At 37.0% G+C, this 14,780-nt stretch overlaps 1 protein-coding gene across 3 annotated transcripts in view; it reads left to right on the plus strand.

Annotated features, from left to right (window-relative positions):
- FGD4 (FYVE, RhoGEF and PH domain containing 4) overlaps positions 1 to 14,780 on the plus strand; it is a 207,371-nt gene that overhangs the window by 57,792 nt on the left and 134,799 nt on the right. The window contains exon 1 of one of the 3 annotated variants that reach the window (XM_046011407.1): positions 10,525 to 10,679. The exons of the other annotated variants lie outside the window; for them this stretch is intronic. Coding sequence (XP_045867363.1) covers positions 10,670 to 10,679 — 10 coding nt within the window. The 5' untranslated portion in view covers positions 10,525 to 10,669. Of the gene's footprint in view, positions 1 to 10,524; positions 10,680 to 14,780 lie in introns of those variants that run through there. 3 annotated transcript variants of the gene reach the window in all.

Raw genomic sequence — 14,780 nt, forward strand, 5'->3', positions numbered from 1 at the left:
TAAATCTGTAGAAACAAAGTAGACTAGCAGCTTCTTAGAGCTGGTGGGTTGGGCATATGGGGGGTAATAGCTAAGGGTACAGGTTTCTTTTTGAGGAGATGGAAATGCTTTAAAGTTATCTGGTTGTATCTGTGGATATATACTTAAAAAAATCTGAGTTGCAAACTTTGGGTAAATTTTATGGTATGTGACTTATATCTCAGTAAAGCTGTTATTTTTTTAAACAAAACAGAAGGGGGAAATGAGAGACGCCTAGCAGTCCCCAGTCCACAACAGTTCTAAAATCCAGCTAGGTAAATGTCAGTGGTTCCTTGTTTGGGACTAATTTTTTTGTTCTTGTTTTTTGGGGTTTGTTTTAGGGGGTAGGGGAGAGAGAGAGAAGGGAGGGAGGAACAGAGGGAGAGAGAGAATCCCAAGCAGGCTCCACACCCAGCACAGAGCCTGAGGAAGGGCTTGGTCTCAAAATCCGGAGATTACTACCTGATCTGAATCAAGAGTTGGATGCCCAACTGACGAGCCACCCAGTCACCCCGGGGCTAGTTTATAATCTGGGTGCTTCTCTGTGGCTCTTGTCTCTACTCTCTAGGCTCTTGGTTATGTCCTCTGAATCTTATTTTTCCATAAGAAGTGACTTATGTTTGTAGCCTCTTCCTGTCTGAATAAGGGCCCTGATAATTTTCATTTTGAACTACATCTTTTTAGTCCAGATCGATGGTCTTTCCTTTCATATGTTTTTATTTACAGTTTGAGTATTCCCATGGATTTCTTTGGGGTTTACAACATTAGATTAAAACTGTTCCCACTAATCTCTTTGAGACAGGGCTCTACCTTGAACTGCCTTTAAGTCAGGGCATTGTGTGAAAATACTATTAAAATTCTTATTCAGGGTGCCTGGGTGGCTCAGTTGGTTAAGTTCCTGCCTTTGGCTCAGTTCATTATCTGGAGGTCCTGGGATTGAGCCCAGTGCTGGACTCCGTGCTCAGAGGGCAGTCATTTTCTCCCCCTCTCTCTGCCCCTTTCTCTCTCCCCCATTTGTGCTTTCTCTCTCAAATAAATAAATAAAGTCTTTAAAAAAAATTCTTATATAAGTTCTACTGTCTGGTAGAGATGGTTCTTAAGACACACTTAAAATCCTCCAAAGCCTTTTGGTCTCACACTGATTCGCAAAGTATGGTCTCTGTACCAGCAGCATTAGCATCACCTGGGAATGAAAAGGGTGAGACAGCATTGCAGACCTACTGAATCAAACAGTGATGGGATGCAGCAGTCTGGGTTTTAACATACACACACACCGCCCCCCCCCACCCAACAGCTGAGTCTGGTGCACATGAAGTTTTAGAACCACTAGTCTAACATAGTCTGTGAGGAACCAGCCACCTAAAATCTTTGAGGGCTCAAAAAATGTTTTGAGACCACATTTTACTGGTGCTATAGAATTTGATCTTTGCCTTGAGCCATGTCTTACTTTGAGACATGCTTACTTTGAGCTTGCTTTTTGCTAAGATGCTGAAATGTGGAATGGTTTTATTTTTGAACCCATCAAGTCCAGCTCCTTTTTATTTCCTCTAAATTCTACTTGAAAGGAACCACACTGTTCCTTTTTTAGTTCATTTCACTACTCCCATATTTTAACATAGGCGGCTAACGTGAACCATTTAGTACTTTCAGCATTCTTCCTGAAATTCTCCTTAGTCAGATCCATGAGTTCACTAGGTGCCCTTTCTGTTTCCATGTTACTGCATGCTTTGGGTTTGCTAATTATTCTGCCAACATGTGATGTAAGTTCCTTTTCTTCAGTGACCGATAACATTTCTTCACTTTTTCAGATTTTTATTAACTGTCTCCTCAAGATTCTTTTAACTTCTGCCCACCACCTGGCCCCAAGGCCAGTATATATTTTAGGCTTTTTCCCCCAGCCTTTCTAGTTCTAAACTTTGTTTTGGTTATCTGTTGCTGCCTAAGAAGTCATCCTTAAATTTAGTAGCTTAAGGCAACAGCTATTTTTGGGGCACCTGGGTGGCTCAGTCAGTTAAGTGTCTGCCTTTGGCTCAGGTCATGATCTCATGATCCTTGGATCAAACCTCAGGTTGGGCTCTCTGCTCAGCAGAGAACCTGCTTCTCTGCCTGCTTCTGCTCGCTCTCTGTCAAATAAATAAATAAATCTTAAAAACATCAAAAAACAAAACTGTTTTCTTGTTCATAGCTTTGGGATCTGGCCAGGGTTTGGTAAGGATGACTCATTTCTGGTCTATGTGTTGTCTGCTGGGACAGCTTGTAAGATTTATTTCCAAGGTAGCTCACTTGCAGGCCTGGCAGCTTGGTGCTGTCAGCTGTGATTTTAGCTGGAGTTGTCAGCTGGGCCTTCATTCTGTCCCGTGGAGGCCTTTTTCATGTGTGTAGCTATTTGGACATTTTCATAACATGGCAGCTGGACTCCAGAAAGGAAATAGAAACGGCCAGGCTTCTTAAAGATTTAGCTCAGAACTGGTGCAGTTTCTGCTGTTTTCTGTTGGATAGTCATTCAAGGAGGGAGAAGAAATAGATCCCACCTCTTGGGGTGGGAATAGTGGCAAAGAATTTGTGGCCATTATTAACCTACTGTAATCTCTTAGATCTATTTTTGGGTTTTGTTTTTGGTGTTTTGGTTTTGGTTTTGTTTTTTGTAATACTGAAAAGGCACTTGGCCTAAGTTATAAGTTGGTGGCAAGTAATTGTTTATTAGTTGGAGAAAGGTTCAAGCTCTGAAAGGAAGTTTAAAGAAACATTTACAAATAAAGAGCCTCTCAGTGTATCTGTGGAAATTTTAAATGTTGTACTTCACTGGTGCACAAAAGTAATTTTTTTTTTGTAGAATTAAATTTAAATTCTTCATTAACAGAGTATAGTTTTTAGTGCCTTTGTTGTCTCAAGATTTGGATGTGATAGGGCTCTCTGAATGCATTTGTGGTTTTAATTGGTCTGAAAACAGAAATGGTTATTTTTAGTAAAGATTGTTTTATATATTACCAAAAGTAGAGAAATAACCCTCTTCTACAGACTTTCCTTTTTAAAATAGGGACTAAATGTTGTTCAGGAATTGGGAACAATAAAAAGTAGACTCTGGGTGCATTGTAGAAATGATTGTGGTAAAGGCAGAAATAAATAATGGGCTGAAAGAGTCTCAAGGTTTTCTACCATTTGGAACTTTTGTGTGCAGCTGTTTCGACTGGTAAGAGAGGACAAAACAGCCAGCAGAAGTGGCCTCTGATTTTTTTTTATTCACCCGAATCACATATTAGATTTGCTCATATAGCCTGGTAAATGGCTTCCTGAATTTGTCAAGCACTTGTGTTAGTAGATTTTTTCACTATTCAAATTGGAGCTCTAATTTAAAAAAAAAAATCAAACAGTGCTTTATTCCAATAGTGATTCAAGAGTTTAAATACAACTTGTAGCTTTAAAATTAAAAGACTCTGACTGGTGTTAAATCTTTGACCTTTAGTTCCTATTTTTAGCTCAGAATCAAACATTTGAATGCTTTGGTTTTGGTTATACGTTATCTTGATAGTACTGATAAGATGTTGTTAAACATAAAATAAGTTGAATATTTTTCTTTGATCTTTTGTAAAAATGTTTGGGGCAGCACTTGTTTCCCTTAGTTTTAGTTTTTACTCTCCTATATCTAAGTAGTTGTCAAGCTGACTAATAATGTACTTCCTCTTTTTTTTTTTCCTCCTCTCTCCTTGGTTCTTCTATTTTTTTTTTTTTTTTTTTATTCTCCTCATACCCTGCACAGTCTAGTGCAGTGAGCTATTCAGGAGTGAGATTATGGATAGTGTGGATAAGATGACCATGATACATGTGTTTGATTCTGTGGAAGAATCCTTCTGCCATTATATATTACCAAATGTTGTTCATTGATCAAAATCAATTTCCCTGGCATGATAATCATGACCAACAGTTTAGAAAATGATGCCCATGCTCTTGGTTTTCAGAAATTGGCTTCCTCTGTTTCTCCACCAATTATAATTCCGTTTGCTTCGGGATATCCTAGGTACTCATCAGTCCATCAAGCAATTATTGTGTGTGAACTGATAAAACATTCTAGGAGACACAGAGGTAAGCAGAGATATCACTGTTAATCTCCTTAGTCTTCAGTCCTCAGATTCTTCTCTATTGGTTAGATTTGAAAAGCTGGGCATAGTATTTGGAAGACTTGGATCATACACTGGTCTGAATTATTGTGGTACTCTCCTACTTTCACAAATACACTTCACAATTATACTCATCACGAATAGGACCTTACTTATTTCAGGGTTTGTACGACCTACTGTGTTCTATTTTGAACTCCAGTTGTATATTTTTAAGTTGTTCATTACCCTTGGGTAGGTGCATAACTTCCTAATTACCTTACAGGTATTTTCACAGAATTATCATTTCTGGGCTAAATAATTTTAATCTTCAAAATTTTCTTGTATCTCACTTTTCCCTGCAGCTTTCATGGATTGTCCAAATAGTTACATACACTTACTATTCAATAGAAGTTTTTCCACTTGACCTACCCTCTGAAGATCTCTAAGCAGCAACGTTCACAAAGCATTATTTTCTATCACTTTTCAAAATATATAATTCATAAAATACTCTAGGACTTGGAACGGACCTTTGCAAATGTATAATTTAGAGCCCCCATCTTGCAGTGTTATTGCACATCTAATGCACAGCTTTGATACATAGAAAAAATAAAATCAAGAAAGGGAAGAAGTGCTACTTGTAATACTTATAATAGGAAGGTAGGTATTCCATCCTTTAAACTTCCAATGTGTCCTATGTACTGTTTTAATTGCAGAATTACCTATAATGCCCTTTTATTTCTTTGTAAACGATAGGAAGCCAGTCTTTCAGCAAAATCTGCTTATTTGCCCCAAGTGAATATACTTGTGTTTGTGTGATTCTTGGTTATTAACTTTAGTTAGCTCAGATCACGCTGGATTCCAAAAACTGTTTAGACTACCCCCTTTTTATTTTGGTGGCATTTATAAGGTATTTCTAGGTCACTTCTAGGTTTGCTTTTAAAAGATAATACCCATGAAAACTACAAAGTGCTGATGAAAGAAATAAAAATCTAAATGAATGGAGAGACATACTGTGTTCTTGGGATAGAAGACTCTCAACACAATGAAGATGACAGTGCTCCCAAACTGAAATAGAGGTTTAACAACATTCCTGCTAAAATTCTAGCAAGACTTCTTATAGGTGTAGATAAGATTATTCTAAAATTTACATGGAAAGACAAAGTAACCAAAACAGTAAAAAAAAAAAAAAGTTTTGAAAAAAAGCATAATGTGGGGAGAATCACTCTAATTTTAAGAAGTGATGTAGTTACTGTAACCAACGCTAGGGTATTGCCAGAGGGATAAACACATAGGTCAGTGCAGCAGAATTGAGAACCCAGAATTAGGCCCACACAAGTGGGGCCAAATGATTCTTGATAAAGGTGCAAATACAGTGTATCTTTTCAACAATGGTATCAGAACAATTGAATATCTATGAACTCCCCCCCAAAAATAACTTCCACCTAACCTTAGACTGAATCCATGAATTAACTCCAAGTAGGTCATCAGTCTAAATGTAAAACATAAAACTGTAAAACATTTTTAAAGAAAACCTAAGAGAAAATCTTCTAGACCTAGAACTCAGCAAAAAGTTCTTAGCCATGACACCAAAAGCATAAAAACCATAAAAGAAAACAATCGATAAACAGGACTTCGTCGAAGTTTAAATCTTTTGGCTTTGTGACTGTTAAAAAGGGCAAAAAGACAAGCTATAGACTGGAACAAAGTATTTGAGAACCTATATTTGACAAAGAACTCTAGAATGTATAAAGAACTCACGAAACTGAAGAGTAAAAGAAAAAAAAGAAAGAATGACAGACAGACAGAAAGAAACCCTAACAACCTAATTAGAAAATGGGCAACCACCGCAAAGACATTCAGGTTAACAAGTGAAAATAAGCCCATGTGGACACTCAATCATGTAATCTAACAGTCATACCCTGATCATTCATCTCAGAGAAATGAAGACTTAGATCCACACTAAGGCTGTAAACGAATGTTCATAGCACTTTTATTTTTAATTGTCAAAAAACTGTTAACAATTTAATGTTCATTAACATGTCAATGGCTGAATTCACTGTGGTATCACCACACCATGGAATTCTACCCAGCAAAAGAAAAGGAACAGACTATTGACATATGCAAGCACTTGAAAGGGCCACAAGAGGGGTGCATGGGTGGCTCAGTGGTCTAAGCATCTGCCTTTGGCTCAGGTCATGATCCTGGGGTCCTGGGATCAAGCCCCGCATCAGGCTTCCTGCTCTGCGGGAAGCCTCCTTCTTTCCCTCCCACTCTCCCTGCTTGTGTTCCCTCTCTTGCTGTCTTTCTCTGTCAAATAAATAAAATCCTAAGAAAAGAAGGAAGGAAGGGCTTCGAGTGTTATACTGAGTGAAAAAAGCCCATCTCAGAGTCACAGTCACATACTGAAGTAATTCCACTTATAGAGCGTTGTGTAAACATGACAACATAATAGAGAACAGAGTAGTGAGTGCCCGGAGTTAGAGACAGTGAAGAGAAAGTGTTGATGACTAGAAATGGGTAGCATGAGGGAGCTCTTAGTGATGCTGGAATCCTTCAGTATCATGATTGTGACTGTGCTTACCCAGGTCTATACAAGTGATAAAGTAGCATAGAACTAAACACACACTTTGTGCCAATGTCAGTTTCCTGGTTTTGATATTGTACTATAGTTATATAATATGATGTAATCATTAGGGGAAACTGGACCTCTCTGTACTATTTTTGCAATTTCCTGTGAGTCTATAATTAATTCAAAATAAAAATTTGAAAAGACACCCAGATCTGAGGCCTATGCTGTCCCTTAGCCACTGGTTGTTTTTAAAATTTAAATTAACAAAAATAAAATTAATTTTAGCCCCCTGGTCACACCAGCCATGTTTCAGGTGCTCATGTGACTACTTTCATATTACACAAATACAGAACATTCCGTCACCACAGAAATTCAATTGACGGTGCTGATTTAGACCAGCTCAACAGTGCCGATTGCCATATGCATGGGTACCAACACATTTCTTAGTGTACTGTCTTAAATTTGTAAATTAAAGATAACGTTCTGCACCATTAAATTTAAATAGAAGAAATGGATTTAACATGACACTTCTTGAAAGTATTGAACTTCTTGAGGCTGTATCCCATATTTTAATAAGAAAAGGAAATGAAACTTTGCTTCATGTTTGAAATAGGAGTAAGGATTTTTTCCTTATCTGCCAAAGCAGTTGCAGCTTCTTTCCGTAATCACAATAGAGGATATAGGAAATGGGCAAAATAGAGGGGAGGGACAAGTTAGGAGAAAGAGATCAGCAAAAGAAGTATTTTAAATATCCCGTGCTTCTTGTTATTTTTTGTTTCTTAATGACCAGTCTACCAATAGTAGCTTACCATTGCAGAGGAAGCGTGGTTTAGCAACCAGACCTTAGACCAGAATTATATTTCTGGCTCAGAGTGGTCTTGAGAAAATGACAAATGTACTCTTCTCATTCTCATAACCAGTGAGCAAACTAAGCTAAAATGGACTATTGCTTGAGAGGACTAAGGGCTGAGGTATACAAAAGGAGGATCCTTTGTAAAACTATTGGCTTACAAGTAGATTAAATACAAAGTTTTGAGAAATTTGGTTATGAAAAGGTCACATGGAGTAGAAAGCAGAAGTTTACCAGGTATAGACCGTTTCAGTTTTCGAGTTTGGGGTTGAACACAAGAAAACTCAGGGTGAAAGTTTTTCTTCTTCCATCCAAGGTTAATAACTTTGAGAAAGCTTTGGCAGACTAAGCAGACATTTTGGATTTTAGAGACCAGGTTTTGAAATTCAACAGTGCAGGTTTTGAATCACAGCTCTGCCACTCAGTCTCTGAGAAAGCTGCCTAACTTGAGTTCTCACTTTCACCATCTCTAAAATGGGGCTATAATGATCTCTCTTTGTCAGGTTTTTCTTGAGAAGGACACATACCTAAACAGCTCTAGTTACTGATAATCTCATCAAGACAGGGAACAGAATGATGGTGTTAGGAACAGTTAAATAGCCTTGTTATTTTCCTTTTTTAAAGGTGTATTTTTTTTTTAATTTATTTTCAACGTAGCAGTATTCATTGTTTTTGCACCACACCCAGTGCTCCATGCAATAGGACGTGCCCTCTCTGTTACCCACCACCTGGTTCCCCAACCTCCCACGCCCCCGCCCCTTCAAAACCCTCAGGTGGTTTTTCAGAGTCCATAGTCTCTCATGGTTCCTCTCCCAATTTCCCTCAACTCCCTTCTCGTCTCCATCTTCCCATGTCCTCCATGTTCTTTGTTATGCTCCACAAATAAGTGAAACTATATGATACTTGACTCTCTCTGCTTGACTTATTTCGCTCAGCATAATCCCAAGATTTTATTTATTTGACAGAGAACACAAGTAGGCAGAGAGGCAGGCAGGGAGAGAGAGAGAGGAGGAAGCAGTCTCCCCGCTGAGCAGAGAGCCCAATGTGGGGCTCCATCCCAGGACCCTGGGATCATGATAAAGGTGTATTTTTAGTTAAATATTTAGATAATGTTTTTGGAGGTAGGGTACTAATTTTAGCTTTGTAACAGATTGGTTAATATCATGGTTTCTAAAGCCATTCTCAAATTTAATTAATGTATATAGTACGACTAAACTGATCAAATCAGGATTTGAAGCTAAGACAGATAAATCTGTTCTTATAAAAATCCAATAGACCAAAATATAAGCAGCAAACTGAACAACCCCCACACTTTCTGAGAGAAATGTTATTTCAGTGTAATTTTTGCAACCTGTTTCTACAACTATAGCCACATAGTATCTGAATGAACAGTGAGGAAGAGGCTTAATTAATTATAAAGACATATAAAAATCTATAATATACAGGGTCAGATCATCAGAAAATACTTGCTGTTGATTTTCTTTTTCTTTGCTTACCACACTGCTTAAACAGTGAAAAAGAGGTCAGGAACCAGAGCCAACATACTCATTAGGATCCTTCTGGCCCTGGTACACTTAGTGGAGGAGGACAGTTGCAGTTTTAGCCAATAGTTTACTGGCATGTGGTCAGTTTGAAGGGAACCAAAAACGCTGACATCCTCATTTGACTTCATCACTGGAGCCTAATTACATACACCAGCACTTCCTGTATAAAACCTACCCTCATTCTGCAGAGGACACCCCAGTCCTTGGCTGATCTGGGTAGGGATGATGACTTGGCTTGGTGAAGTCCTCAGCTAGCTGGTATCCACACTATGTGAACATGTCATGTCTCTTTACTGTACCTTTCATTTCATAGAACTCAGCTTTCAAAGCTGATGATAATATTCATCAATAGCAAGATATTGTTGCAGTTGGGTTACTGGCTCTTCAAATCACCAATCCTTGGAAGTATTCTACTGGATAACAGCATGTTTAAGAACTAATTTAGAAATATAATTCTATGGAAATTATACTGGAAAAAAAAATCTATCAGAATGTTTGGATTATATATACCTTGTCTCCCTAATAGATCAATATGGCTACATCTACCTTGACACCCACGGTTTCTGTTTTCTTACCCATACAATGGGAGGGTTTCTAAATTCCTAAGACTTGATGATTTTAGTGAGTGTCTCCAAGTAGTTTCCTCTATACTTCTACTTGTTGGTTGATAAGCTACATGAAATGCTTTTTCTATCCATCAGAATTTCCTCGCATATTTTCAAGTTCTTTAAGGTAATGCTATTTTCAATTTGTCATTCTTTCAGAGACATAGTAATTTGAAGAAGTGATACAGCAGAAGTGAACTGACCCTCAGTATTAGAGTTTGATTCTGACAATATCTAAATATCACATGAAAGGCAAATTAGCATTTGGATGATTATGCAAATGTTGAATTCACATGATAAACCATTAGGTGTCTTGAGAAGTGTGATTTATTAACTAGAGCATTGGCTTTAATCAGTAATTTTTTCTGATATAATACCTGGCAAGGATGAGAAATTTGCTCATTGGTACCTCTCCTCCTTTAAAATTCTGATGTTTTTATGAAGTTATTGGCATTGTTAGGTAATCTAGGAAGGAAATAGAAGGGCTTTTTGCTCAGGAAACAGAGGGCATAAACACTATTTCACTGTGTTTTGCTCTTCAGCATTCCTTATGACTCTGATGAACGTGAAAAAAAATCCCAAGACCGTTTAAAGCCCGTTTTTAAAGGGTAGTTTGTTATCAATCTATAGGCTGTAACTGCAGTAAAATCACATGCCGTTGGCCCCATTCTTCCCATTCTGCCGCAGGACTGTAGAACTCTCTCACTACATTTTGAAATACCTTCATGGAATTTTGAAATGCTATACTTGCGTAGACTTTGAGGCTACATCAGTGCTAGAAAAGTTATGAAACCTAGCTCTGCACTTCCCATTAGTTAGTTCTTCACCATGTCAGACAGAAGATGTGTGTGTGTCTGGTGCCTAAATACAGACCTGTAGGTTTTACCCATAAATCATAGATCCAAATAATTCCTCCACAAGCAGGAAAAAACTATGATTCATCAGACGAATAAAAGGCACTGCTGGATGTTGTTGGAAAAAAGTCCTTTATGGGGGGCTGTGAGTATTGTTATTTTTGCAATTTCTATTTCTAAAATATCTCAGGTTAAAAACATTTGAAACTTTTAATATACAAAGTATACAAGTAGATAATTTAACTGGTATTTGTCTTTTTGTTTACTACTAAATGACAAGTAATTTGTCACTATTAAAATTATCATGGCTCTTGTTTAGAATGGTTACATGGTGTGGTTTTAGCATGAAGGTGTACTTTTTCTTTTTTTCATGGTCCATGTCTAATACCTTGAGGTAATGGACCTTCTCCCTGGGATTTGTCGCATAACAATGTTCCCTGAGCGTGATGAACGTGAGCTTGCTTTGAGTGAAACTGTTGACCCTTCTTATCAGAGACTTATTATAACCTCTTGCTATCTATTTCTAATATCCACTTCTTCCTTCTGTTTCTAATACATAAGAGCTATACTTCAGTCAATTTCTTAGAACTCCAATCAATTTCTTAGAACTTATTTGTGTAGTTAATATTCCCTTAGTCATCAGTTATTTGGGGATAAAATTCCCTGTACTTCTAAAACATTAGCAAGGTACACTGGTCATGTACAAATTTAAGGATTTCTTGAAATTACATACTAGAATCTGGTGAATTCTAGTTGACTTGATCCTCTGTCATAATGGCTAAATAATGTTCTCATGGTCTTTTGTATTTAACTGAAAAGCTACTGAATGTTTTTATTCAGAAAAACAGTTTTAAGCAGATTGTTCTTAGTAAGAACGAAGATAAACATCAAGGTGCAAGTAATATTTTGAGGTGCTTTTCCTCTTTGTTCTGTGAAGTTGAGGTACTATTTTATGTGGATTTTTTTTAATCATGCTTCACCATTCCCATGTAACATTAAATTACTTCTTGTTACTAAAAATCTTTAATAAAAATCCAGTAACTGTATGGTTCCATTAAAAAGTAGTATTTTAATTTAGTTAACATGTCCTAGATATTTAAAATTTTTCAAGATTTTGGATTAAAACCAACTGAGAATACCATCATTTTAAATTAGAAGACTATCTTGCAAAGCACAGGAATTGCACTTGACAATTGAATTGCACTCGCAAACATTGCATTATGATTTCAAACAAATGTGTTGGGTGCCATATTGGTTTAAACTATGGATTTCACATTTTTTTCAGCTTTTGCTTCTGTGTGGCAGACAGCCTATGTGCTAGCTGTTTGTCAAATGTGGATGACATTGCTTTCTTTAGAGAGACAAACTGGAGTGGAATCTGTAACACTTTTGCAAATAAATGGATCATTGGGGAAAACTAAAAGGGGACTTCCCTAACTAAGGTTGATTCTTCGATGCACAACATCCTATGAATGGAAGACTAGATCCATGCAACAAAATAAATCAAGCATGGGCTATGAAAATGTGCCTCGGAAAAACACAGATTTATAAGGCTTTGGCCAGAGTTTTTGTCTTTGTTTCACTAGGTTAGAAATGGCCTGGGAGTCTCCTGATAATTCATCCACAGAAGAAAAAAAAGCTTGTTCTTCATTCCCTTTTTATAGAGCCCCTATGTCACTGACTTGCACCAAGACAGAGTTCTGACCTTTCCTGTGGAATGACTGGAACTGAGTTTAGAGTTACTTTGAATTACTCATAAATTCTTTAATGTATCTTCTTTTTAAAACTTGATAGGCCTAATGATAAATTTTAATAGAATAGAACTAGCTGTCCTATTTGACTATAGTCAAAATATGAAATTTTGGACCTTTCTCTTCAAGAAATGTTTTGGATCAGGAAATTTGACTTCAAGATTTCAGGAGACTTATTCTTTTTTCTTTGCCCTACCTTCCCCTTCCCCTTCCTAGTTTAGATGGCAATATAAGTTAATATCCTCACTTTTCTTTATAAATGAGTGAAAGTTTTACTTATTATATATTATACTTAGGAATAGTCATTTCTCTTAATATTTAACTTTAAAATTTAGGATCTGGTTGCTACTAAATACAAGCTCTTATACACACACACACACACACACACACACAAACACACACACGTATTCTTACATTAAGAAGTCGTCAACGTGAGATTTATTGTAGCACCTGTTTGTTTTAGTCTTTAATGACAAGTATGAATAGATTTATTTGTGAGACTAAAGTAGGCTAAGAATTGGGCTGAGAACCACAGTAGTATTAAGGGGCATTTTGTCCCATTTTCATTCTTTTGCTTTTCAGACATGCTAACCTGCATATGCTTCTCTTCAGAGTGTGCATCCACTGTGCATAGTTTCTAAGGATCAGCTTTGTAACTGAACCATTTGGACTCCTGTCCAGTTTATGCACTAGTTGGCATTTCTCCTGCCCATTTGTTTAATCTTTCCAACTCATTTGATCCTCTGGCATTAGAGGCGACAGCTGCAATTGCATATGGGTTCATAAAGTAGCTGAGTAATAAAATGCCATGACCTGGTTCTTGTGTAGTTTTACCAGTGACTGAGTTGGCAACTTAGAAATGCTACAGATTGGTTTGGCAGGTCAGATGGAACATTATCTTCATAGGAAGATATATCTTCCCGTTATAAGAGTTTATATGTTGAAAAATCTGGTATTGATCCGATGATAGAAGTTCCACCTCCTAAATCCTAGACAGTGTTTACTGAGCACCTATTAGATGTAGTGTTTTGTGTTATGTGCATATTACCTTTAATCCTCAGATTAATTACAAGAATAATCTTGTAAGACAGGTGATAGGACCCTATTTTTTAGATGGAGAAAGCAGGTTTATGTACTCATGTCTACATATTTAGTATTACATAATAAATAGCAGGGCTGAAATTCATGTCCAGGATCATTTGTTTCCAGAGCTTGTGTCCAGTCCATTACACATTGTAACAGTAATTTTGTTCATTTTGAAGGGTCTTTATTTCCATTTTGCCATGGATGGACATTGACCATTATGCTGAATGGTGCTATGAACATTTTGTACATGTCTTTTGGTGAAATTATTGGGTCACAGGTATGCATATGTTCAGCTTTAGTAGATGCTAGCCTAAAAGTTTCCGTAGTAGTTGTAGTGTGTGAATATTTTAGTTATTCCAATTCCTTGCCAATACTTTCTGCTGGCTTTAGAACATTTTAGCCATGTGGCAGATGTCTAATGATATTATTTTGTTTGACTTTAATTTACATGTCTCTGATGATTAATGATTTTTATGTGCTTATTAGAGACCTTCTTTCTTGACGTCGAGACTTTTGCCCTTTAAAAAAAGTGAGATTGTCTCTTTTGTCTGAGTGTTTTAGGTATTCTGGATATGGTTCCTTGAACAGTGAGTTACAAATGTTTGTTTTTCCTGTAATGCTGTCTTTTTTATAGTTAGTGTTGTCCTTTCACCAATGATGTCCAATTTAAGTTTCATCCTTTAAAGTTAGGTCTCTGTGTTCTTTTTTAAAATTTTACCTATCTGAAGGTGGTGAAGGTGTTTTCATATAGTATTTCTAGAAGCTTATTGTTTGTTTATAATTGTTTAACATTTTAGGTCTATGATTCTTCTGAAATGGGTTTTTGTAAAAGATGTGTGGTAGGAGGTCAAGATTTATTTTGGGGGGCCATGTGGATCTTAAGTGGATTTAGCACCATTTACTGAAAAGACTGCCCTTTGCCTACTGTATCTCAATGTCAGTTTTGTTATACAGTTTTGAGGGAGAATTCTGACATTTGACATTTCCAGAATCCAAATCATCTCAAATTCTTTTCCTGACTTTCCTTAAGTTGTCTCAAGTGGAGGCCATGTTTTCTATTTCCTCTAGCCTTGCCTAGTATAGTGCCCTATACACATTGTAGGAAAGAGTAGAAAATTTGCCACTTGTGGAAAGGTTTTTATTAACAGAATGGCAGCTATTTGGGTATATATCACTGCAGGGGAAGGAAAAGGAAGAGGCTTTGCATTGCTAGGTGGGAGCAGTGTATGGGTTTTTTTTGAGGCAAAGTCTTCCTAGCTGCACTTTTCACCTGAATTTCTTTACACGGAAAACTTTGGTGGTTTGGATTATAGTTCTCACTGGACTGAAAGCAAGAGTCACAGGACTCATTCACCGAAAACGTAGTTCTTTAGCTGCACTCTCTGATGGGTTCTATATTTGCTCAATAA

This window comes from Meles meles, chromosome 7 (genome assembly GCF_922984935.1).
Source record: "Meles meles chromosome 7, mMelMel3.1 paternal haplotype, whole genome shotgun sequence".
NCBI classification, from domain to species: Eukaryota; Metazoa; Chordata; class Mammalia; order Carnivora; family Mustelidae; genus Meles; species Meles meles.